Source organism: Toxotes jaculatrix, chromosome 6 (assembly GCF_017976425.1).
Source record: "Toxotes jaculatrix isolate fToxJac2 chromosome 6, fToxJac2.pri, whole genome shotgun sequence".
In the NCBI taxonomy this organism is placed as follows: Eukaryota; Metazoa; Chordata; class Actinopteri; family Toxotidae; genus Toxotes; species Toxotes jaculatrix.
The window spans coordinates 6923196-6950605 of NC_054399.1; the positions used below are offsets into that span (position 1 = coordinate 6923196).

A 27410-nucleotide genomic window follows, 5' to 3' on the forward strand; every position below is an offset into this window, starting at 1 on the left:
ATCTATGTAACATTTATTTATTTAACTAGATACACTGAAAGAAAATCTCTTTATACCATTTAAACTTCTTCCTGAAAATTGAAAAAAGCATTAGGAGAAGGGAGGGTGGGGGAATGAACAAGTACCTCTTTAATCTCCATGATAAATGAAATGATATGGTTCACAAAATAAAACTGACTTAAATGAAAATACAAGTTCAGGCACTGATAAGGTATCACTCTCCCATCATGACATCTTAAGTCTTGAGAATGAAAAGGCCACACTATTGACTTGTATAGGTCTTTTTCTTCATCTCTTTTTGTAGAAATTAATCACACAAAATGCTCTACCTCCCATTTGTGATAACATGTCGGTAAAAACCAGTCACAAGATAACATGACATGGGATTAACATCACAATAACACTGTTTTGTTCTCCATATTATCCATTACCTTACACCCAAATACCGACGTCTGCCTCCAAAATAAATGTGCAGCATACTAAAACTGTGAGCTGCACACACAGAGCCACTTGGTTGAGGGCAGACATTAGAAAAAGGTGAAACGAAAACTATTATACTGTACTGACAAAACCCAGGAACACAACTTTGAAAATGAAGGCGATCCACATTTGTATGGTAGCTACATTCAAAAACCAGTTGCATAATTACTGTTAGAGACAAAAATCCCTTCCCACATTTTTCCTCAGCGCCTCACTGCTAAAGTCTTAACACTTTAACAAGATTGTAGCACAAACTCTGTCCACATACCCCCAAATGGAAAGAAAGAACTCATCTGGGTAGCTGATGATATGCCTTACAACTAAAACTGGAATAAAGGATACACCAAAAGCTTTCAACATTTGTCTTTTATCATCTGTTGACCCTTTTTTTTCCTCTGCCATCCTGGTTCAATTTTGAATTAACTTTTGAACAAATTCATTTAAATGTCAAATATCCCCTTATTCAGCTCATCTACAATACACTCTAAACTTCAAACTAATATTGCCATTTATGTAAAAAATCTACAATGTATAGACTAACAAAAAATATATATTTTTATATATATTTAATTTTGAAAAATGAAACATATCAGAGTAATGTATGAAGTGAATTTACACATCACACTTCTCTCAGTAAGAAACGTGAGAACAGACTTACTCAGGAGGAAGGTGAAGGGCTGTAATTCAGTGGGAATGCTCGTTCAGGGAAAGAAAGCCTTCGTTACACAAAGACTCGTCAACATCTGCGCACTGATGAGATCCCTCCATCAAAGGAACCCAGATTTTTTTTTTTTTTTTTTGTCTTTTACAAAAAAATTTGATTAAGGGGGAGAAAAAACTTGGAACTGCTAAGTCTGCTGGCATTGTCAGTAAACCATTTCAAGAAAGCAACAGCACTGAGTGGTGCTTATCACTTAGCAAGAGTCTCAAATGGCTTTTATACAAGACTTTAAGGGACTGAAATGCACTACGGGTCGACACTTAACTTCCATCCTAAACCTATACAACTGTGCTTTGTCTTGTCTATGAATGCTTTAGTACATAAAGCAGTACAAAAACCTGAACCTATGACAAGGAACTACTGGAGTAATACTAGAATTCATGGTCAACACAGAGGAAGAACAGTTTTGCAGTTGACAGATTCTACCACTTGGATAATTCATAACCTTCAAGGAAGGAGTCTTCAATTCCAAGTCTCCAGATGCCTTGTGGGATGAGACCGGGCTCCAGTCAGAGACTGCCTCTAGGTCAGAGTTCCCATCTTTCATGTAAGCTGCATTTGAACTGTAAAAATTTTGACCTTTCCTTGTGATCTTGTCACTGCCACCCCCCTAAACATCTGCAGATAATCTGGAAAAGCCACTGAATTTAGACAATTCAACTGCAACTATAGGCTTGGTTACATAACATATGTAAGACTGTACCATCACGCTGGGAATGACATACATTAAAAATAATTGCTCATACACATAAGCAATCCCTTACAATTAATGTTCCTCACATGTAAAGCAATTTGCTTAAATGTCAAATAGAAAACATGTAACAATTAGGCACAAATCCTTGATTCAATTTGTGTTTGTTTAGGTCTCCTTTCTTTCACCAGAGCACCTCTCGGCAGTGTGTGAAGTCCCAATTTGTGGCAGGACAAAAAGTACTCCGGCATTCCATCATCATGTGGAAACCAAAAAAAAAAAAATCTTAAATGTATAAAACAAAGCAAAACTAAAAAAAAGTTCTTCACATTTGAGCTTGTAGTCATGGTTGGGAGTGTGACAAACAGGCTGTGTCAGTTTTGGCAGTATGCATGTGTGTACGAGTGTGTGAATGTGCATCTTGAAACTTGAACGGACAATACACAGACATGTCCACATATACACACACACTGAGAATAATGGGTGGAAGAAATTTGTTAAGGCCACATCCTCTGACAGCCAAGGAAACACCACCAAATCTGTAAAAAGAAAGGGCCACAAATGTCATGCAGTAGCACAGCTATTCAACACAAACTTCAGCAAAAATACAGACTGCTAAAACTTCACAAATGCCTATAAAATCTTCTGATTTACATCCTAAACACTTCATCAACAAATCCTCAGGACCTACCTGGTGTTACATGTGGCCAACTGGATTGTGGCCATCTCCTCCCATACTAGGATGGCCTCCTGAGAGCTGCATGGGTGCTTCACCCACCACCCCAGACACCTTCTCCTCCTCACGGCGTTTTAAACATGCTGCCTTGGGGTTAAGGTTACGCTCTGACAGAGAAGCGGAGAAAAGATACAGGCCTGATCAGCATGGAGAAACAACAACCCGTGTATTTAACAGAGCTAAACAAAACTGTGCTTCCTAACCACGATGTGCTTCTTGCAGACTCACCTCTGACTTGTTGTTCTAAATTGAGGATGACATTGACAGCTTGGTGCAGGATGAGAAGTTTGGTCTGAGGTTTGTCATGGCTGAGGTGCAGCTGGCACATCCTCCCAAGCTCCTTAAAAGCCTCGTTGATGTCCCGTACCCTGAGACGCTCGCGGGCATTGTTAGCCACTCGCCGTTCCCTCTCACGTTCCATCTTCACCTCAGGGGGAATGTCCTCGTCATCTTCATTGTCTTGACTGGTTACAAACACAGAAGTGATCAAGCCATGTGCAGGTAGAAATTTAAAACATTGGGACTGAACTTTTTACCAAATGGATGTGATAAAAATGAGATGTGTGAGCAGTTAATACTATATGAAAGTGAATACTGGAAAAAACATTATCCAAGAAGCTGCATCTCCCACTTCAGATGATCAATTTGATCAAAATGTTTATCCTACAAAGTTGCATAGACTGAGTTTTAATAATACACTATACTAAAATACGTTGCACATTGTGTGCTGTTATTCCTAAAAGTCTGATGTCAAATTATGTACTGTAAAAAAGGAAGGCATGATTGATCTGTAACTTGGGCCTGCAACATTTTGGTAATCCAAAAATCTTTGTGATTTGTTGTGTTGTATTGTTTCCTACTGTACAATTTGGTTAGGAGTAAAAGTTTTTCTTTTGTTTAGACTACATGTTCATATCAAATCCTAAAATTCTTTTGCAGCGTGTGTAAAGAAATACTGAAAGTCAGTTATGGATAGTGGATAAGTTCAGAATGTCATAATATTTCATTACAATGATTCTGCCAATTCACATTTTAGACACCAGCACCATGAACATGTGCTTTAAGTGATGTCTGGCAAGAGCCCACAAAGCACAAGACATTGATTCTCTATTAGAGAAACTTACTCATCTTTCTGGTCTGAAAGGCCAGAGAGCATCTGGAGGGTCAACGCCTCCTTTCTGAAAACGTGACATGAAGGGAGGGGGGTTTTGACATTGTTAAACATCTCCCATAGACTGGGGGAATCAGTGGGACACACAGGAAAGAGTAGATGACTAAGATGAACTACAGTATCTTTCAAAAGTGGCCAAGAGCGAACATTTGGAACCTTGAAGCGAACATTTCCACTATCAAATGGTTTCCTTTATATTCTCATACTTGGCAACTGTAACATGAAAATCTACACCTTTGTGGGAGAAAATTGTTTTTCCTCTTGAATTTAACAGCATGATTAAACAGTTTTCTATAGTTTCTGGTTAAAACACATATCCATAGTAAAAATACTATGAAACAAGTAAGGACGGCTTTACCTTGTTCGACTACGCGCCACCTTGGAGTCCTTCTTTTCATCCTCTGACTTGTCTGCAAGAGAGTTTTCATCATCCTCTTTGTCTTCTCTCTTTATGTCTGAGCTGCTGGAGGAGTGTGTGCTGCGGGCCATACCACCAGGGAGACCTAGGGACAAACACAGCAATGAGCGGATTCAATTCTAAGGCACTAACACCTTTTAATTTTCGGAGATGAGCTTAGTCAGAACATTCCTTTTTTGGGGAGGGGGTGTAATTGGAGTCTTAAGGTGGAAAGTTAATAAAGTCAAACATAAAAAAATTCACGTGAACATCAGTGTAAATGTACGCTAGCACTACCACAAAACCATCTTCATTACAGGACTTTATGCCACAAGATACAATACATTCTATAATATAATGTCACTAAACAACAACAGACATGTTCTGCAAAGAAATAAAATAGTTGCCAAACGTACTGGTGAAGCCTTCTGGTTGGCCAGCTGACGGTGTGGGTCCGGATGCGTGATGACCATGCAGAAGAGTGCTGCTGGGAGGAAGGCCTGTGGGTTCCTCATGTTTCCCTCCCTGCTGATGAGGATGGGAGAGAAATGATGTGAATTTCAGAAGAACACACACAGGGCAACAACAAAACAGACTGCAAAGGTCCCCCCAACAAAATGTGTTGCTCCAGCTTGAAGAGAAAGCAGACAGTGTGGCTACAAAAAAACTCAAGGCACATGTCTGCAACTGAATGAAAAAAATTATATACTTTGAAACGTAGCAAATTAATAACGCTATTCACATTGTGAACATTTTTATGCTACTGATACTACTTAACTCAGGGAAATTATGTATGAAAATTCTTTTTACTCCTAACTGCTTGAACTTATATTTTTGGCCAGCAGGTGGCAGGTTTTGTTCCTTTTGGAAATGAACACAATTTTGAATTGTTTTTCCTCCATTTTTTTTCCTTTCTTTCTTTTTTTGCTAACTGGAACAGAAACAAATTTATTTAAAACAACATTTAGTATAATCTTCTTAACCTTGCCACTGACACAGTTTCTTCAGAGAAGGCTGATGGAATGTACATGTACAGTGCTTCCCCTAACAAATCATAATCTCTAAACAGTAACCACAAGCCCCTTACAAAGAAGTGTCAACAAATATTATGTTAGTGATAAAATGAACCAAAAACACAAAAAAGCACTTTTGTTTGCCTCATGCTGTCATAAACCGCTTTCAAACACAAATGACACACAATAAGAGCAGAGTGGGTTTCTCACCATTGCAGGATGTCTGTTGCTGAGGGCAAGGCTCGCATTAGGAAAAGCTGGAGAGAGGCCTCCAAGGCCTCCGTTGTGTACTGAAGACAGCAGGCTGTGCATGTCAGAGTGGGCGCCCTCTAAGCCTGGGCCTTGGCCCACAGCATGGCTACGCAGTACATGAATGGCCTCCTCCAAACGATCCTCCATTTTATTCTGCTACATTAATACAAGACACACACGAACTTAGATATCAACGTGACCAACAAAATACAAGTCCACGAAACAGCTAATAAATATGTATAGTATAGTTCTGGTTTAATGATTTAAACAGTGCATTTGTACTTCACTGAGTATTAACACAGGAAAATAAGCATACAAAGGCTAGAAAAATATTTTACAGCAACTTCATGTTTCCAAATAACTTTGATGTAGCAGAAAAATGTTTTCACATACCAGTGTGTGTGGTTGCCCTTCATAGTTGGGTGTGGTTGGTCTTTGCCACTGAGACTGAGCTCCTGCAGAGATACATATTGGGACAGTGTTTAGTGTTAATTCTTAACTTTGCACCAGATGGAGCTGCAGACACATTCCTGTGCTAAAGAACATTTAACATGCAGAGGATCATTTTTGCTCCAACAAATTCAACTGATTCATTTTTGTGTGCCAAGAAAAAGGCTGCAATCAAACTGAAAACGTTAAATGAATTGGTCTGATGTTGGTATTCTGTGGCTGAAATTAAAATATTATCCAAAATTCATGGTTGCAAGGCAGAATTAAAGAGGGTAAAACCACCTGAACTCAGTTTACCAACCTTTTGATTGGCAAAATTTACTCTCTGGTTGACATGAATCTTACATCAAAGCAAGGTAGCACAGAAATGATGTGAGTTAAATAAAGACAAGGTCTTTAAAAGAATAAGTAATGTGTTTATGAAAATACAATTTTGTTTTCATACTGTTGTTTAAGATTATACATCATGGGGTGACTGGCGCTTAATCCCTTTTACTGCCTCCACAATACAGACGAAAACCATAATATTTTTGACTTTTCGTTCATGAGGAGTAATAATGTGACCCTCATATTGTCTCTATCTGAGAAGTGAACTGTACCTGCAATAGCCTGAGGAGATCCAGGCGTAGACGGAGCTGAGGAGAAGTTATTACTGTTGTGGTCCGATGGGTAAATCTGAAAGAAATAATCAAAACACCTCAACATTACATACAGGCCTTTAGAAAACACAGCAATGCTTTTCAATTAAACAATACAATTAAGTAGAGCAATTCAAACTATTGCTGGGTGGAAAATGTCACCACAATAATATTTTCTACTTCATACAATATTCATCACTTTTCAGTCATATACTGTGTCATTACTAGAACAATGACAGAGTTCATAAAATAAAATACATCATAAATAAGCATGTAATCAAGGAATCAATTATTTAAACAGATGAAATAAATCTTACAGGCCTGAACTTTGAGATATCCAGAATACAATGCATGACTGGAAATTTCAGTACACATCAGTTATTAGACCTTTAAACTTCACTGTTATGTCACTGTCGGGATGTGTCTTCAATATGTTTTACAATGGACTCTCATGTGTTTTGAACCAAACTATGAAAAACACAATAATACACCACTGATGGAACATTTTTGTCAGCATCACCACCATCCTTTGCACTTCTTCCTTCACACGAGTCGTCCAACAAACATCACATTGTCACTTTGTCAGAGAAAATAAAATCCTTGTGAAAACTGCTGTAATTGTTTTATTGCCCAGCACTAATTTAAAAAACCAACAACAAACAGAAAAGAACTCACTGAGGCAAGAGCCTTCCCAATTTCATCTCCTGAACTGCCAGCTGTGGTGCCTCGGCTGGCTGCAGAGACAAAATAAATAATGTGAGTCAGATGACCTGTTAATTTGTTTTTGGGAGGGAAAAAAAAAATCCAATGACCATGGGAGCTGAATCAGTGACAGACGCTACCGACATACTTGCGTGAAAAGTTCATTTTAAAAGTTCCTTACCCATGATGCCTTCTCCGTTGATGGTGGATGTGTGGTTGTAAGTGGTGGGGGCTGAGTGGAAGCCGTTGACTTCGCTGCCGTGCAGAGGATAGTTCTGTGGGGACAGAAGTAAAGGGTGACGCAAGGGATACAGGCTGCTTCATAAGGCGCCAACAGCCTTGAGATGTAATCAGCCTCATCAAGGAAGTTTAGGTTGAATTACTCAATATGTGTTAACATAAATAAATTCATACATGTCAGATGATGTGGTTTTGTTACAAAAATAGGAACCAATACTCTCATTGTTGAGTAGATGTTACTATCTTTGCTCTTAGTGATGCCTTCAAGTTCAACAAGCAATTTTGTTGAAAGCAACGTTAGAAATTATGTGCCTTTATAAAGACAGAAAATAAAATAAAGGAGAGGTGGAAAAAAAGACGACCAGAAAGACTGAAATGGGACTGCGGCTGTTTCTACCCACCATCCTGTCCTGCGGGTTAATTGCGGAGAAGGAGCCTGGCTGTCCAATGTGAGGAGAGTTGCCCAGCATGGCAGAGTAGCCAGAAGATGACCAGGGGTCTTCTAAGAAAAATGAAGACACATTTGCAAATATGAAAACAGCTTCACAAAAAAAAAAAAAAAAAAAGGACTGAAGAATCAAAATCATTCCAGTGAAATTTAGTGAAAGGTTACCTTGCATGTAGAAAGAGCCAGGGTAGACAGCTCCAGGCTTAGCACCAGGATATCCTCCATTGTCCCTGGCATATTCATCACCAGATGTGGAGGCATAGACCTAAACAAACATGCACACAATGTAGAGTTGGTCCAAGATTTCTACAATAACTACTATATACTGTAACATTGCCATTTCATGGTTTTTGGATGAAAAAAAGTTTTCCTATGTAACCCTGAGCATCATGACAGACGAAGCAGTAATGTATCGATCCACCCTATCCTTGCTCTGAAAAAACACTAACTTCAAGTGGCCACAAGATGGCAAGAGGGAGTCTGCCGGCGGTGTAGGCAGGCCGGCTCCTCGCCTGTGGAGGAGAACACAGCGGCCATGGCATGCTGGGCACAGCGACGGCTTGAATCCCAGTGCACAGTGAGCACTTCCTCTAGCTCCCAGGACCCCAGTGACATCGCACTGCCTGGCCTGCAGCCCCTCCCTATAACACACTCGGTATCACCTCGCACACATACCATGCATTCAGTGAGCCAACACACACACACCCATGCACACTCCACTGGCATTACCCTGAAACTAGCACTACCACATTCTATATGGCACCAACAGAGGACTAAAAACATGGGAATTAATCAGCTCTGATGAAACTGGATATATTGTATTGGTACCTTAAAGACACACATCCTTTCTAAATATTGCTAAGAAAAAATGGATGCTGTGCCTCCAAAGCTACAGACTGAAGACAGACATGAGAAGCCCTCAGTTTCTCAACACCATCAGCCGCCACTCAGTCTATCTTTTTCTCTCCTCCTCTGTAGTACATGGCAGATAGCGGAAGAGAGAAAGAGAATTGAGGCTATGCTGCAAAGAATGCTAATCCAGAGAAGGGATTTTTTCTGTAATTTGATTTAACAGGGAGAAGTGGAAAGGGAATGGAGAGATGCACTTCTAATTACAGAGCCATCTGCCTGTTCCTGGACCACATCCAACTCCACAGGCAGCTGGGCTGAGGAGAGGGAGCGAAGAGAGGGAGAGAGATGGGGGCTGGGATCCAGTCAGCAAGAGAGAGAGAGAGAGAGAGAGAGAGAGAGAGAGAGAGAGAGAGAGAGAGAAAGAGAAAGAGAGTGCAGTGGGTAGGGGGTGGTAAAGGGGCAAGGGGGAGGAATGAGGGTAAAAATGAAGGCCCTGATAATTTATGAAATGGGTAGAGAGATAAGGGGTGTTGACGGGGGACAGGAGAAGGTAATCTAAATGACTTAAACAAAGCTTGATATGGCCAGGGGAGTGTGAAGGAAACAAGGGATTTAAAATGATCACGGTTAATTCAGGGGAAAACATGACGGAGATGGCTTCATTTAACAATAGGCTTTGAGTTGTTCTTTCACGGGGAACAATGTCGAGTGAATCCTGCTGCTCTAGATGGGAACAGAGAACTACACAATGACTAGTGCTACTGGATAATTGTATTCTCAGGAAGAAAGGGGATTTCTAGGGTAAAATCCTCATATAATAGGGGTTTAATGTAATTCAGGTTATGACCATGTAAAGGTCTCTACACTAGAAAAACACGGGTTATGGCAAGGGGTGGGGAATAGATGAAGATTAACATCAAACTAACCTCAAAGCGCTTTATTCGACCACGAGGGTTTTGTGGTGAGCAGTGTGCAGGACAACTAGGGGGCAGAGGAGAAGTTCCTCCATGTGCGTGATTGTTGTAGATGAGTGGGGGTGAAGGTTCACAGGGTTAGGGCAAGGATCTTGTGTACAGACACTTGTGGGTTACAGAAGCCGGGCAGCTTGAGGGGAAACGGTAAAACTTGTCCATTTACTGATTTACAGCAACAAGGTTTAAGTGACAAAAGTAGATAAAGAGAAAAAGAAGAGTATGTTGAAGAGGTGGTGAAGAGAAGCAAGAAGAGAGGGAGTGTGGGAGGGAGGACAGACCACAGGATCATCATCGGCAGTCATTAATCTGGGCTCAGACACGGGGCTAAGAGGCCTCGCAAGCACCGCGCCTCACAACTGGGTCACTCACAGGGGGAGGCCCACCCAGGCCATCATGTGGTGAAGCGTAGGCGGAGGGCTGGCTGAAATGGGGGAGGGGGGTTCACACACAGACATCTCATCATTCGCACTTAAAACCACGCGACTATCGTTCACACTGTGGGGAATGACTGAGGTTCAGACAGTGAAAAAGAGAGGGCCTCAACCAGGCAGAGTGTTCACACTCAATGTCTGTGATGTAGTCGCCACGGTAATGTGTGTCTACACACAAAGGTTTCAGCGACCACTTTAACACAACAACACCAACAGGTAGTGTTCAGGAGTGATTTCACAAAAAACAACAAAAAAAAACAGACTTATTCACTTCATTAATGTACAAGGGATCAAGAAATGGATTAAGCAGAGAGCTCACCGGGTCTAACTGTGAGCCGTCCCTGACTATTAGTCAATGAGATATGAACCCACCTAATCAATGTAGCCGGCTACAGCAGTTGCATCTGTTCCAACTTTATCTCAAACTAAGACATAGTCAGAACGCAGCACTTTTAAAGCTTGACTTGACCAGATAATGCATCCATGGCTCTGTGATTTGGGCCCAGTCAGTCATGTAAATCCTCTGAATTTACTTCATCCATGCATTGAAAAAAAAGCATTAGCATAGAAACGAGTCAATTTTCGTTTAACTTTTGTTTTCGTGCAACACTTATTACGATAATGAAACCATGGGGCTAAGACAGGACTAACATGCAGGTTTTTGACCCTGAAAACCTTACAATTCTTTAAGGTGACCTCCACAAGTACAACAAATATTTACAACAACTAGTACATAACTTGTCTTAACCTTGTTTTCCTGCTCATGTTGCTGGTGTACTGCCTTAAGGCACCGTACTGAAAGACGAATGCCACGAGCGCAAAGATGCAAAGGTTCCATACCCAGTTTATTTTTTTGGGCCACTCTTGTCATCTGAGAAGTACAGTAGCGTGAGGACTGGGTTACAGAAAATGTTTGTGCAATGGCAGTATTTCATATTGATGATCCAGTGGCAGCTCAAGCAGCGAGGCTGGGATCTAATGGCATCAGTAACACAGACAACTGCCTGTGTAGGGTTCTTCTGACATGAAATATCATGATTGCTATCTTAGAAAGTAATGCATTGGTTGGTTCAGGACCATGAAGGAACCTGAACCCCCCCAAAAAAGAAAAAAAAAAGCAAAGCTTAAGCGGAGTTACTGTTGTGTTCAAAATGCTATGTGGTATTCAAATATAGTAAATGGCCTCTGAGTCATCTGTGATTTACAGTGGATGATCAAACAGTATGGAGGAACTTGCTGGTAATCAACACACAGGAGTCACATTTAGCTAGTGAAAATAATCTATTAATGGGTATGATGTGAACAACTGCAGCCTTATTCAGTTCTTTGTCAAGTCACTTTAAACCAACAGTGAGATTCATTCAGTATATGCTCAAACATGTAACGGTGACTAGTGTTTTCAGCTATGTGTGGTTGCCATCATCAACACACAAGCTGCATCAGCTGCTGGGAATTCTGGGCCCACTGACAAAATGTGACACTTGGTTCAGTAAATCAAAGGACAAACTGCTTGGACCCAAGATTGGGGTTCAATAGCACTCTGCTCAATCCAGTATCAAATCCACTAAAGAAATTTAAATCCAACTAAATCTATTCAGGTTTAGCAATTTTAAGAAACAAACGTTACAAATAACAATATTTAGGAACTAAAACTACAAGATGGATATTTAAAGAAGTGAAACTTTTTCCACAAGATTACATATTTGGTATTTAGTCAATTTTGAACTGGACTGCATTAGGCTGCCTGAAAAATCTGTACCTTCATTCCACAAATTCATTAACCTCTGTGTCCTCCCAAAATCGTTGGGTCACTGAAGAAGAAGGTAAGTTACCAGACTTAACAAAGTACCCAAAAAATCCTATAAAATTGCTCGTCTACATGACAACCAGACCTTGAACACCACTTGAAACCACTTGAGTGTAGTGTAGAGACAACCACAGTGATGATGTTTATTGGGGCCTGAGTTACCTGACTGTCAGCTCACTGAGAGTTTGACTGAGCAGAGGGTCTTTACCCCTGTCTGTCACAGAACTGCTCAAGCAGAGTGTGTGTGTCAGTGTGCACCAAAAGTGTGTAGTGAGAGAGCCAGAGAGAGCCAGAGAAGAGAGAGAGAGAGAGAGAGAGAGAGAGAGAGAGAGAGAGAGAGAGAGAGAGAGAGAGAGAGAGAGAGGAAAGAGAGAGAGGACTGGCTGTGAGCTGTGAAGGCGAGCAGAAATAAGCTCTTACCGAGGACGGCAGGCCAGGGGGTTTCCGAATCTTCTTTGGCTGGGTGTCTACATACAGGCAGGCATAGACAGAGAGAAAAGGTGAAGGAGAGAAAAAAGAAAATACAAAAACCCACACAAATAAGGACTTAGCAAAGACACATTTGCCAATGTTATGTCAATTCAGGTGAGGTTTCATCATGTGCTTGCTCTAATTTCAACTGCAGGACAAAAAAAAAACAAAAAAAAAACAAAAAAAAAAACAGAAAACACGCTGCAGCGTGTGCCACTCTGTATGTGCATGTCAGTGTGAATGAAATGATGCTGTGCACTCATCTGTGCACTGCACTGTTTTGAAAAGATTTGTCAAATGTAGAGAAAAATTACTACACAACAAAAACAAAAAGTTTCTGGACCACTGGTAAGACGAGCAATCTGAAGTCATCACCTTTAGCACTGGGAAATTGTGACTTGTGTCTGACTTATCACTGACCATACACTTCGATCAATTAAGAAAACATTTGGCAGATAATCGAGGAGGAGGAATGCCAGAAAAGAAATACAAAGAAAAAAAGTACTGGTGCCACAACATGTCCCATATCTGTCTTACCTATGCCTCCCTCAGGCGGCCTTCTCCTGGGGTTGTTGGGGTATGATGGGTAAAACTGGGAGCCAGATTTCAGGCCAGAAGGGGACATGGCATCTGGGCTGGGCATCGCAATGTCACTGGGAAGAAAACCAGGCTAGCCCAAGAGAGAAAGACAAGGTTTTACTAATAATACAAAGGGGCGTGGGAAAGCACAGCGCAAACAAACAGCTTCTGTTCTAGGAAACGAAGACGGTTGATTCAAAGTGTTTAACATGAAAAGAGAAGTGAGAAAACAGGGTTTCCTTTACAATGACACATTATATGAATTTATCTGTCACATAGGTACTGCATTGTAGTAAAATGCAAGGAATTAGATAAATGGTAATATACCTGGCTTCCAAAGGGAGGGTATGGTGGCCTCTCATTTTTACCTGAAAGATGAAAGTGAAGGTTCTTTAAACGTCAATTCAAGTGAAACCCTGAGCTGTATACACCACATGAATTAAGAGGAAATGATGTGTGCTAAAACAAATGAAAAGTAGGTTTTCTAAAGTACAAAAAGTCCAGAGATGCTCTCCCCTCTTTCAGTACGCTCAGCTGCATAAAGCCGCCTGCCAGACAAAACCCTAGGGAAGGTTTCTGCTTCAGTGCCCTAACATCCCCAACACTCAACGAATGAACACAGCCACACACTCATGCACGTATGTGCATGTAGACACACATACACATTGTGCCACACAGAAAACAATTCTGTGGTCATAACAAAGTATGCACAAGAGTAGAATTGGCCATTATCAACATGTTTATTTTAAAACGGGAGTGTGACAAAGCAACATTTCCTCTGGCACTGAGAAGTAAATTTACCCAATTTATACACTCATTTTGCTAAAGTGCTAAAAAAAAAAAAAAAAAAACTCATTAAGGCATTTTTACCACATAAGAGTCACTTGTAAGCCGAAAAAAGAGCATACCTGCGATCCCTGAACTGATGAATGGGGTGGACAAGCCTTCATGCTCACTGTAGTGGGATCCTTCTCCATAGCCCTGTGGGAACAATGGAACACACACGACAAACATGAGTAGTCTTAAAAAAAAGGCAAAGAAACACAGAAATAAAGAACACACAGGCATTAACATTAGGCAAATACATTTTGACACAAACCTAAATGATAACCACTCTTTAAGGAAATCCCCGTCTCGTTAGCACACCTATATGGCTTACCAGTTACCCTCCCTTGGCTTTTCTGTCTAACTAACAGGATCCATGCCAAACAAATCTGCATCAGCTCGGGGGATTCAAACCGACTTTCTTAATTATCAACTTGTGGTAATCAAAGCCTGCTGCATCTATTTCACCCCCTGTTCCTTGTATTTACACAAGAGTTGTGCCAAGACAGTTACGGCGGATGTGAAGCTGCAATTACTGGTGGGCTTCCACAGAGGTTCTGGGCTACCAGAGAGCTTGCCAATGCAGCATCCTGAGCCAAGGTTATTAGGTAGAAAGTAAAACTACCACTTCAAATCAAACATGGCACACGGCAGGAAAACAGCACAAAGCTGTTGTGGTGATTGGGGGAGAGGGTGTGTGTGTGTGTGTATTCATCTATGGCAGAGTGATTAACTGAATGTGTGAGTGTGTGACAATATCATGGCATCTGGTGTTAATGCTTAGATCTCTAAACTTAAAATCGTGTGCAACTAAAGAGTGCGAGTGTGTGTGTGTGTGTATATTCAGATCTTACCCGTCCTTGGCTGAAAGAGGGACTGTTCTGTTCTGCCGAGCCCCAAGACCCAGAGCCGCTGCGCTCATCTATTGCTGAAAAAAAATAAGGCACAGTGTTAAGACTGACAGGTGGGGACTCCAGGAAGTGAGTCTGAATTAGATATGATAGAATCAAAAATCAGGTTGGGCTACTACTGTGAAAGAATATTTACAATCACCAAAAGAGAACGTGTAATTATTATCCTATGTGTCACTGCAGTAGTGTAAAAATGCCCTGATGTTGGAGTCATATCAAGGGAACCTGTCATCACGTCCTACTCTCAACATTCGATGTCCGTAAGTGGCCACAATGGGCTCACACAAGCCAAGAGAGAACATCACTATTGATCAAAGACGCTGCTGTCGCATTCAAGATGCAATGCAATGTTAAACCATTTCTGATGAAAACCACGTAGGAAATGCTGCTCAGTGTACCCATTAGTGTTCATTACGGTCACTGAATAGCAGAAAATTAACCATTCACATCCCCAATGTAATTCAAGATAATAAAATGTCATCTAAACCACATTTAAATTCCACTCAGTCAATTTGACACATACAATAAACATAAAACAACACAAAACAAAATGTGTAGAGCCAAAACATGAACCACCGTGTTTTAGGTAAAGAAAGACCCGATGTGTGGCACAAAGGAAAAACACAGCCAAAAGACTGGTGGAGCAGAAAACTCCAAAATACCCCCATCATCCCCTTCTCCCTGTCTTATGCACTAATGCTATCCAGGCTCTCTGGAGACACAAGGCTTAATTGCATGCTGATTTGCATAATTGTGCATATTAATGCGGTTTCCTTATGAATATTCATATTTCGTCTTTGATTTTTGCCTAATTAAAAAAATGTGTGTGAGAAAGCAAAAAAGAGAGTGAGCGGGTGGAAGGAGAAAGCAAGGGGACGAGAGGGGGGGGAGGGAGAGAGAGAGCGAGAGAGAGGGAGGAAGGAACAAGAGTGAGAGGGGTCTGCGCGAGATCAGCAGCCTGGCTGACGAGTGAGAATGAGTGATGAGACTAACAGAGCGGTGCAAGCACCTACACACGCTGCGACAGCCGTGATCTATGGAGCTGATGCCAGTGGCATGGAGAATCAGGCAAGCAGGGAGGAGCGGGGACCTCAAAAAGATCAGCCTCGCTCGCTGTCAGATCGGCCCTGCTGAAAGGCCACAGCGCTAATAAAGCGCTGCACCACCGTCAACCATGTCCAATGGCACAGGACACTGGTGACGGACTCGCTGCTAAATAAAGATGACAGACTTTGTATGAAGACACTTTCGCCAAAGAGCGGCGCCAGGAGAAGTAATACCACATTAGCGATAAAAATCCACTTTGGAGAAGAGACATCAACAATGTGGTAGTCTGCTTATTGCCTACTTGAAGGCACTCTAGCTTCATCCAAAACCGCTGATAAACTACAAGCATTTTCAAATGCACTAAACACATAAAAATGTAGTAGGTAGCCCACAAAATCAGATATTACCACTGTCAACGACAACCTGCAGTGAGTGGGCCTACCAAGCCAACAAGTAGAGTTAGGAGAGTAAGTTCATAATCTTCACAGCTATTTTCAATACACCACTCATCCGCCTATGAAGCCTCCATTTGGCCAGCGGGGGTGCAGAGGATAGAGTGAAAGCACGGCTGTGCAGGAGAAGTCTGACAACACTGTTTCACACTTACTGGAGTAATTAACTCGGAGGCAATTAAAACAAGGTGGAGAGCTGCTGAGGTGACACTGACGCTCAGCCAGCCTAGAAGAGCCCAACTATGCCAAAAGAGAGATCTTTCTATCGTTGTTAATCTCTTGTCATGTGCAATACCAAACACAATTTGACAGCCACCACAGGCAACCACAAATGATAAAACAATGCACAATGGTCTTATTAATGACCCACCACACTTCACATGCTCTTAAAAAAATAAATAAAATAACTAAGAAAGTTTTAAAGTTCCGTTGTATAAAGAAGATATGTACCATTTAAAGTGGGTCAGCGATGTACTCCTACATCCATTATTTTGGCCAGTAAAAATATTTTTAGCCCTTTGTTTTAAACCAACCCTTTGCCCATGACCTAAAAAGTTTGCTCTGAACACTTAAAGAGTCTGCATTCTCCATGAAATTTAAAGGACAAACTCTGATCTTTATTTCAACCTTTTTTTAATCACTTACTTCACTCGTAAGCTTTTTAAGGAATAAGCAAATGATTTGTTGGGGGGGTTGTGTTTCGGGGAAAGAAGAAAAAGAACAAAAAGCTACCACAACACAATCATCAGTTACTGTAGAGGCTTTTTAAATACCTGTAAGTGACTATCTTAACATACAGTAGTGATACTTGCAGAGCAGTGGCAACACACTCTCTTGGGTACACTGGCAGCTTACAGTGTTAACTGTGTTTATATCATACTAGTAGAAGTAGAAAAGAAGCTTTCAACTGTTCAACAATCTTTCTTCATGGATAAAAACACAAATGTTCTGAATTCACGAACATTAACATTCCTGTATATTGTATAAATACTGGAACATGTATTGGTCAATGCGTTAAAATATTTACCGTCTGTACTGACTCATTTTCACATTGGTCAATTGTGCTGTACAAATGCTATATGGTATTTACTACTAAATGATTAATGTCAGTGTTCCCGCTCAATACGCCATTCATACTTCCAGGACATCCTGTGCTACATGAGTACATCGTCAGAGTACTTAAGCAATGTGGCTCATGCAAACTAGTAAATCTGATATCAAAATTCATGCTGTCTTCAAACAACGGATAATTAAAAGAATGGGCGACACCGAAAAGATAAACTGAATTAATGTCCAGCTCAACTTCTGAAACTTGCTGTGCCCCGTAAGTCCATGATAGAAAAGAATGCTTCTAGCACACTTGAGCTACATGAAGCTTAAAAATGAACAGTCAACTAACATAATGTCAAAGCTGAGCAAACAATGTTTAGACTGAAAATACACTGAATTACCCACTAGTTACACATGCGCATCAAAAAATGTAAAGGACAAGGTGTTGCAGGTTTTCTGGACATATATCACATCCATCCAGATTTTTCCATTGTTAGTGTGAATGTACTTCCATTGGAAGTCAAAAGGCAAGACAAACACTGACTCACAGCCAGAGCCCAGAAAAATATTTATTTTCTGAACCACAAAGCCCTCTCTCGGCTGCAGGCGCTGTAAATATCTAATTTAGTTAAAGAAGGAAGCCACTCTCCTTTAACATTTCTAACTACAACCCGCTAATGCACAGAGAAATATATGCCACAATACTGCTGCCGCGTGCTGGTACACAACCGAGAGTGCAAAAGTCAAAAACACAGCTAATCAGCTAGCCACCGGGAGAGACCACATGTGTATTTTCAGTGTTGTTTGTTGTGATCTCAGGGAAGCAAGCATGTCATGTCCCATGTATTTGTGTGTGTGTGTTTGTATGTGTGAGAAGGGGGTTGGAGACGTTGCCAGCAGCTGCAAAGGTGACAGAGGGGACGCCTGCCTGAAGGCTTGTGGGCTTGGCCAGCTCCCACCACACACACCATCACACTCTGCCTCCCCTACTTCTCAAACATCCCACACTTCTTGCCAATCCTCTCCTCTTTCCTCTCCCCACCACTCTACCCGACACACCCTTCCCCCCAACCACACACACACACACACACACACACACACACACACACAGGCCACTGAGGAAGGGAGAAGGACGCCTAATGCAATTAGCACCCCTCTGAGCACTTTTGTGTTGATGAATAGAGGTGGTCTGGTGGGCCACTAGGCTGCCCACTGCCGTTCCCGCGCTGCTGAGTCCCTGAATATACAAGCCATCTAAGTGACGTCATAGATGGACATTGTTCTTTAATGGTCATCATTTCTATAATAAACAGATTTCCTGGCCTCTGGCCATACAGTGTTGTGGAGTAGTATGCAACGTTTTGGGTTGATTTTCAATATATGGTCCTGTTGACAAACTGAGCCATTACATGAAAACACACAAATAAATAAATGAAAAAACATGCACACCCAATTTGAGTGTCCAGTTTCATTCCTCATACATTCAGTCTGTCTATATGAGTTTTCTCCCTCATACAGACAGACTGTATACTATATACTACATGTGTTATAACATGACACGGACACGAGAAACTCCCGGCCTGGAATTTGCAGATGTTAGCATTTTGACTACCAAGTGCTATTAGAGGGTACCTGCAGATATCCTAGAGTTAAATGTGACAGCTTGAAGTATCGCATTAAAATGGGAGTCAATGACCAAGGGCCACACTTTAAGACATGAGGAGGGGGGGAAGGAATTAACTCCTCACTGCTTAGTAATTGCCTGCTGTAATAGAAACAAACAGAATCCTGCCTTCCACGGGCTGATCCCTATTCAACAAGCTCTCTCTTCCACTCTGGCCACTCACGGCATGCTGGGCCAGTTTAAGAGGCTGCGAGCTGGGGGTGAGGGACATTGTCTCGGACTCAAGCCATTTCCTGCAGATCAGTGGGGGTAAGAGCCCTGTGCCGTGTTGGGGGAGGAGTGTTTTACACTTCAGGGTGGGGGAGTCGTTTCAAGTCCATAAGCCCCCTTTTTTGTCTTTGTTCCTCAGTGGCCAAGTTCTCACTCTGGGGAACACTGGGGAGTGTGACTCAATTTCACACGCCAGGTTGGCAGGGTGACAGAGGAATGAAAGTAACACAACTTACTAATAACATTCAGGAAGAGAGAAAAGCTCACCCAAAGGATTCAGGTGCTTGAGGGGGTTAAATGACAGCTAGTTAGCACTTAAAAATAGTGAATTAAAGACTAACTAAAGAAATGGGGGGGGGGGGGGGGGGGGGGGGGGGTAAGATGTGTTAAAATAAAATTGATGTGGACATATTAATAAATCTGCTCAGAGTTTCAATTCTTAATATAAAGAACATTCTGGGTCTGGAACGATTTAAGGCCACAGGCTATTTTTTCTGTTTCTTAACAAAATGCCAATGAATGTACATTCAGGACAGTTAACACACTAAGAGCAGTAGTCTTAAAATACTTTTTTCCCTATATGGCTAATAATCAAGGAATCATCACATGAGCATGCTAAGCAGTAATTTCTTCAAAAAAAATACTCTGAAACTGCTACTCAATATACTACAATTAGTGTAGGATAAACAAATACAACCATTTCCTCAAGTTTGTAAATCTTTGAGCGCCACAAATAAAATTAACCTCCAAGATCTCAAAAGCTAAGCAAATAAAACTGAAACTGTCTGCGTGCTAGATACCACAAGGGTTACGTAGGAAAATATTTTTCTATGATTTGGGTGAGCTGGCCTTTGCAGTTCTTGCTCTACATAGTTAACAGCTCTATCTGCTGTTAACTGTGAAAACATGTTGATTGGTGCTCTATTTCCACAATGAACATGAATGCTAAAATCATAGATTGATCATAGATCAATCTACAATTTTAGTAGATGTCATAGATACTGTATTGCTGCTTTTCCACAGTAATGCAGGTATTTGTCAGTTAAAATTCTATCAGTAAAAAAAACAAACATAAAAAATAAAAAAATAAACTCATAGCAAACTTACATTTGATAAGACATACAGTTCATACAAAGCAGTAACTCCGTCTTGAAATTTAGTGTAGGTTTGTACATTGAGCTGAAAACCTTACCTGATCCACCAAACTGGCTGCTGGCAAGTGTCATTGTCCGGTTCTTCCCATTGGCTACTGGAGGTGCGAACATCTACAAGACAAAAGAGGAAAGAAGAGGAAAGTGTAACTAACAAAGCAAAGGATGGCACACTTCACACATCCCATTTCCGCTAGTAAATGACATCGCATACATATGACGTTCAGTTGTTGTATGTTTTCCTCTTATAAACATTTCAATTTTGGATCAGTGTAAAGTGAGATATAAACTATCAGAAAAATGTTGATATAATCATTGATAAGACAACTTCCAGCATAACAATAAAGCATGCTAGTAATTAATACCAACATTCTTCAGGTCCTTATTTGCAAAACCACATTTCAAAATCATGTAATCTTTTTTTATTTTATATCAAACAGTACAGAGGCATGTTTGTGCCAAAACAAATATACAGCATTTTGAAATTAAACCTTGTATACATATCTGAGACATATTTAAAACCAGAAGTGTGATGTACTTTAACTTCTGAAACACTCTGATGAGAACATGGGATTTGTCAGTCAGCCACTGTGGGCTTTACCATGAGGCTGTGGTCTGATCTGAATATCTGCTGTGGGGAATCTTTCAGTGACGTGCTCTACTGTACAAAGCAAACCTTTTAGAAACTAGGACACCATAACACAGTCTTTCACTGCCACATATGATCTCTGTTTGAAAAAAAAAAAAACAAAAAAAACAAAACCAAAAAAAAAAAAGTTAAAGCAATCCAACTACCGAATTGGAAACGCTCTTTGTTTCCGTTACATTTGGTCGCAGACATCTCAAACATGTTTAGCTTTATTCCGTGTCTAATCTAGCATGCATTTTCGTGACTAGCCAGCAAATAAACAAAGAAGAGGAAATTTGTTTGTGCAGTGTTTGACAGTTCCTCACCCATATTACGAATGTCATATTTAGAAGGAACATCTGCTGATACAAACTGGCAGCTGATCAATCTGAGCTTTTCTAACACAAACCCAACTGTCTAATGAGGAACCCCCCCAAACAAGGAGTGTTTTTCTTTCATGGGGCAAGATTTCCTTTAAATACCAATGGTGTGGCAGAGAAAAAGACTATATTAACAAAGCAGCTGACTGCATGTCCAAGTCGTTATTATGGAGCTCTATCAACAATGCACATCATTGCATTTCCAAGAATCACTATGAATAAGGCTAGTCCTGTTGTTCTCTAGTATTAAAACCAATCAATGACTCTTGAAATCAACACTTCAGAATTAATCAACTGTAGTTTGTCAAAAGAAATCACGTGGGACATTAATTTTGATGACAAATATTTATTAGGGAGTCACGGTTTGGAATTACCCATTGTGCCCCATATATAATAATTATCAAAAACTGGCAACTTAGCCTTACCAGCTCTTCAGTTTATTTAGGAGAAAAAACTAACACAGCTCCATTGGGCCTACGAGATGTTTATGTCAGCGTAAAGCTCAACAAAGGACTTCACAACAAAATGAAACACAGGTAAATAAAACCTGAACAGAATAACTCTATCCACTTTGAAGATAATGTCTGGAGAATAGCTCTGAAAGCGTCTCTGTGAAAATGTCTTCCTAAAGACTAAAAATATGACAAAAAGAAATGCAGACGCTGTCTGCTCAGCCCAATTCATACATCACATTACCACCAGCCCTCCCCTTAGATTCTGTTAAAAAGGCGAACAGGGGTGAAAGTATATCCACCATCTTCTGCAGTCGTTCCTAATTCACTATTTACTTTTTACAGTGGCTACCTGCTCATTCCAGTAAGGATCCACTTCCTTGTTGCTGTATCTCTGCATCACCTACATAATTGAGTAACCTATATTTAAAACCTGAATAAATTTTCTCCAGTCACCCTGAGGTATAGCAATATTTTACTTGCCATGCTTTGATGTGATCAGCACTACCTTTGTATGCCAAGAATGAGGGATGGAAATATCTTGAGCTGACACAGCCTATTGTTATGAAAAGGTTTCAAATTTTCTGTTGCAGATTTTGAGAAATTAAGCTTCCCACTGGGGTTCTTTCCACACCCCTTTCCCCACTTCTCTGATTGAGACTTCCAGCTCTCCTCTGCTCTACACATACCTGTATCGCACTCTCTTTAGCTCTTTCTCCCAGTGCCACCCACCTACCACTGCCACCCAGAACCACCCAGACTGCTCTCCCACTCTCTTACCGCACTGAAATCCAGGAGGTCGCTGAGTTCCTTGTCAGTTCCCACTGCAGCCATTCTTTGCTGCTGTTCGTTCATACCCTTCAGTCTCTAATAAACCCTATGAGAGAAATTTGCAGATACAGGATTTTAATGGCACTAGCAAGCACAAAGAGAAGTTACATGTAGTTCTTTAAAAAAAAAAAAAAAAAAAAAAAAAAAGAGGATGATGGTGATGAATGATTCAATGATTCAAACTACTCTATCTTTGCTACATCACAACCCTTATCTTAACCCATGGGATGATTCATATTGGCAAGTTCTTAGTCTCCCATAAGATACCAGTGCAGGGGTGCAGTATGTCAGCATTTTTCTTAAAAACAAAACCAACTCTGTCACTGCCAATGCATCAAATGTATTCTAGTAATTCAAAATTGGTATTAAATTAAAAAAAAATAAAAACCCTGGTCACTGGAACATCTTGTGTATTAGGGAAGTTGAGAATGAGTGATGAGAATCAGTGATCGTATATTGAGACTCTGCTGGCAGAAGCATACAGCTCTAATCACTACCACACTGAAATACAGACCGATGAGGGAAAACAGACAACATGGGGCTACTTATCACATACACTTTAGGTATGCCTACTTAAAAATGCTAATTTCCCTGAGACACTGCCTTCCCATCCAAGCACTACAAGAGACACTGCCATGAAATGATGAATACTCTGCCTTTAGTCAAATCACTACCAAGTAATGACTTTAAAAATTGTCTTTCATTTTACGCAACCCTGGCAAATAACACAACCATATGTCGATCATTGCTACATAAAAGAGAATGTAATACATTTACAATTACAGACATAATTGGGACTATTGTTAGCCCAAGGAAACAGGGGTGAAAGGCAGAGCTAATGACTATATGCAAACACGTCATTACCAAATTACCATATGTCAACTCAAAAAGAACCTTGTCAAATGACACAGTGAGCATGAATACTGGATTTACCCTGTGTTTTGCATTCCAACGCAAGCCCGAGGCCGCTCTCTGATGCTGAGCGGTGGTTCTGCAAGCCTCACAGGGAACTAGTGGTAAAAGGAGCGAATGGAGGAATAGAGGCACTTGGGCACCAACAGGTGGTGTGCTTTTACAGCCTCTCTTGTAACACAGCACTAGCATAAATTGATGCAATCAGTAAATATATAAATAAATAAAAATAAAAAAGGTGAATGCCTCAGAGGAAATGCAAGTTGTAAAATGTAAACAAAAGGAACTCAGAAGATCTGAATTTATACGGCTGTAGGTAACCAATTTAGAACCACTTAAAAGCAAAACAAACAAAAGTATTAAATTCAGCATGTTTCTTCCTACACGTATGAAAACAACAGAAGTCACTTCTGTGTGACAAACAGAAAAACAGTGCAGTCCAACTCCAGTGAACTCAGGCGAGCAGAACTAATTTAACCTTGAGACAAGGAAAGGAAGTGAACACACACATACACACACTGCCCCGAGTGTAAATAGGCTAGGAACATGGCTGTCATTGCTTTTCCAAACTTCTGGACAGGATGGCCAAAGAGGGACTAAATGGGTCACACACGTCACTGAAATAAAGTTAATACTCCCAAATTTTATTTAACCACAGAGTTTAAATGGAGTGGGGCACATGGAGGGGCTTAATGTAACAAAATGGCATCTTCAGCTACTGCTGGATCAATATTTGAAGCAAGCAGATTAGGGGTCTTTGTCACCCCCACACAAGGCAGAGAAGGCAGGTCATTCTCCACAAAAGAGCCCGCACTTCCTTTGAAACAAACCACTCAGCTAAATATCCAAAACTTAATATTTAACATAAATCTATAAGGGAAAACACGGTTCAAATGTTGAAGCCTATGTCACTTTTTGACCATGACTTTCAAAACATAGTAATGGGTCAAACGAAGTTGCTTTTACGTGTCTAACAAAAACATGTTTTAGCTAGAGGATAATTACTTTTACATTTTTAAAAAAATGCAATTTAAAAAGCACATTTCCGTGCGCACAGGGTATGCTGTTTTTTGTTATGTTATTAATCGTGTTAAATGTTATCATAAAAGCAAGGTATGCAACTATAACGTGTCTATGTCAATGCTATTACTACTGGAACAACAAGGGCTGCCGTAGTGAACAGAAAGGGAATATTCAACTGTTGATTCAAACACTGCCTGAAAGGAACGAATATTAACGTCTTGTGCCAGAAACATTACTATAAATAATAACCACTTTGGGTCAAACCGTTTATAACAATGACAGTAAACATCTAGGGCACCACAGGATGTAGGCTGTACATTATTTGATCATCTCCGCTAGGCCATATCCAGGGCCAAGCTACTGCTGACAACTAACCCATTCACCATTTATTTTGAACTATGTGGACACCATCCTCAAAACTAACAAAAACCACAACCTCCAGTTGTGTCTTCCCAGAGAACACAAATTGTGTGTAAAACGAGCGCGGCGGCCCTGGTCCTGGAGAATAAAGGACAATGCTCCAAACTTCATGCAACAAATACTGAGCTCTTTCTTTCACATATTAGGGTTCAAGTCGTTGCATTATGAGGGAGTTCAGTGGTGGAGACGGTGGGGGTGGGAGCATGAGGAATTTCCTGCCAAATGTGTAATAAAATAAAAGTCTAGCTGGTGGCCAGACACTTCCATAAAGGAATGTTTAAAGGGCTACCAAATGGGTTTTATGGAAAGTTTGTTTCGGGCTTCTATGGAAAATACGCACAGGCCCACCGCACAAAGTTTAGCTAAAATGCTCGGCAACCGTACACAACGTTAAATTTCATATTTCCACATACTGGCTCGAGCTGGTGGCGGACACACGGTGAAAAACAGAAAAAAACAAAACGAGGCATGTTAGGCAGGAGCAACATTTAACGTTAGTGGAGTCTTTTTGCAGAACAAAGGACTAATTTCCTCCTCTCCGTGGTCGATACGGAGACCATCACACACTTAGCTCGCCACCTCAAACCAGACAAAAACTCACATCCCCCGCTTTAACCACACATTCCCAAAAACTTTTCGATAATTGCAGGCGTCGAAATAGGTGTCAATGAAACCCATCGAATTCATGCAACTTCCCCCGAAACGTGAAGTGAAAGAGTGTGTTTTTACCTCTCCTCTCCAAGTGTCTGATATCCAACAGTAAAAAGAAAAGAGACTCGCAAGGGGAAAAACATAAAACTTCAAGAGAATTTCGACCTCAGTGCCTGAAACGCATTGGAGCACAGTAGATGTCTTCCTTTTGTCCCGGTAAGCCTGCTTTTCACACAGCGCCCACGTGTTTGCTTCAATGTAACAAGTCTGTGTGCAAACAAATCTATTATAGTAGCTAATGTCGCGTCTTCCTTTTTTGTTGTTACAACTGAGATGATTTCATTCTTCTCGTAGACATCTTCACCACCTCCGTCCACATTGTCAGACGCAACAACGTATCCCTCCGCACAAATGTGAGGGCCTCAACGCCAGCGGTGTCCGATTTCAAACGCCTATGAGAGAAGGGGTGTTTTTACCCCGGAAAAAATACGACTTTAACGTCTTACGGTGGCCAAAACGACGGAAACGTCCGATTCCGGGGCTCAGTTTTGCGCAGTGTGCCCGCAGTCTTCAAAAATGCAGGAGCGCTGCGAGGACTAGGTCGTCGAGCGGAAGGCTATCGTAAGAAAGTTACCTGCGATTACACAGCAGCAGTTTGACGAGATGGCACGATAAATGTGGAGGAGCTCAGCCAATGAGAAAGCGCACACGGCTGAGTGACAGCAGCGCCAGCCAGCGAACGGCGGGAAATGCAATTTGCACCCGCCTTCTTCTTGACGCTCACTTTCACCGTGTGCTCAGGGAGGCTGGCTGAGGGGGGCTCCAACATGCCCGCTGACATCATTTTATTACTGTGGTTGGTGGGTCCTCTTTCCTTTTTCTCCACAGAAAAAAAAAAGTACACAACCTACGGCTTGAAATATTTTTTCCCCATTACAATACCGACTGCAACTGTAAACTAAATGATGATTTAAATGTTATTAATAAATGTTATATATATGAGTATTATCTCACAGTTACTCCAACTAAAACTAGCTTCTGCTTCTGTTTTTTTTTTGTCATGTTGTTTTAACATATCATTTGCATTCACAACGTTATAACGTTGTTTTTTTTCCCACCTGACTATACTTAAAAATTATCAGCCGCTGTAATCGTGAAACATTACTTTCACTACGTTAATCAATTAATTGTTTTGATGATATGATGAAATGCTTAAAAAAAAGCCATTATGATGTACCAAAGACATATTTAGCAGTCCAAGACCCAAAGATATTCATATCCTAAATGTCAGAGAAACGCATCAAATCCCCCAAAACAAGACGCTGGAAAAAGCAAATGTTTGGCACTTTTGCTTGAAAACTAAAAAAAACTTATCCAAATAGTAGCCAAATCCTTTCCTGTCAGTCGATTGATCAATTAGTCAACCAATGCTTTTTTTTCCTCTAAATTCCACATACCCAGTCCTTTTGTGAATGAGGTGAGGTGACAAACATAAGACCAACAAACCCCTAGTAACTGGCTGCTCCAGAGCAGAGCGGAGAGGAAGGAGAGCAGAGAGTATAGGATCACAGAGAGGGGTTGCTGAGGGGGGGGGTGGGGGGAGGTTAGTTCAGAGAAAACAGTTTAGACAGAGAGGGCCTACTGAATGATCAATGCAAATTTGTCTGTAATATTAAAATGCTGATTTTATGAGATGACAAAACCAGTAGATGAAATTAACTGCTGTCCGG

The 27410-nt window shown here is 40.9% G+C and overlaps 1 protein-coding gene across 6 annotated transcripts; it reads right to left on the reverse strand.

The window, feature by feature from the left end:
• Window positions 1-26141, reverse strand: tcf3b (transcription factor 3b). Of its 6 annotated transcripts, none has more exons than XM_041039993.1 (21): window positions 25759-26141; window positions 22624-22720; window positions 20425-20497; window positions 14733-14806; window positions 13962-14034; window positions 13381-13421; window positions 13012-13144; window positions 12424-12470; window positions 8105-8204; window positions 7893-7990; window positions 7433-7526; window positions 7225-7283; window positions 6511-6586; window positions 5855-5916; window positions 5420-5617; window positions 4613-4724; window positions 4158-4302; window positions 3753-3806; window positions 2857-3092; window positions 2584-2735; window positions 1-2431 (listed from the first exon to the last, which is right to left on the reverse strand). In XM_041039993.1, the coding sequence occupies exons 2-20, from the start codon at window positions 22696-22698 to the stop codon at window positions 2590-2592; spliced, it is 1896 nt and encodes a 631-aa protein (XP_040895927.1). In that variant the 5' UTR covers window positions 22699-22720; window positions 25759-26141; the 3' UTR covers window positions 1-2431; window positions 2584-2589. The 6 variants fall into 6 exon arrangements, with proteins under 6 accessions (XP_040895927.1, XP_040895926.1, XP_040895925.1 ...); XM_041039992.1 differs by having other exon boundaries at window positions 5420-5614; window positions 7893-7993; XM_041039991.1 differs by having other exon boundaries at window positions 4613-4721; window positions 7893-7993.
• Window positions 26142-27410: the final 1269 nt, after the last annotated feature.

What these genes read in the sequence shown, in the direction of transcription:
- tcf3b (XM_041039988.1), bottom strand. Translation starts at nt 22,698, where the DNA reads ATGAACGAACAGCAGCAAAGAATGGCTGCAGTGGGAACTGACAAGGAA. An exon ending in ATCTCCTCAGGCTATTGCAG is followed by an intron (nt 5,917 to 6,510) that starts GTACAGTTCACT and finishes GTATCTCTGCAG; the next exon opens with GAGCTCAGTCTCAGTGGCAA. An exon ending in GCAACAGACATCCTGCAATG is followed by an intron (nt 4,725 to 5,419) that starts GTGAGAAACCCA and finishes CATCCTCATCAG; the next exon opens with CAGGGAGGGAAACATGAGGA.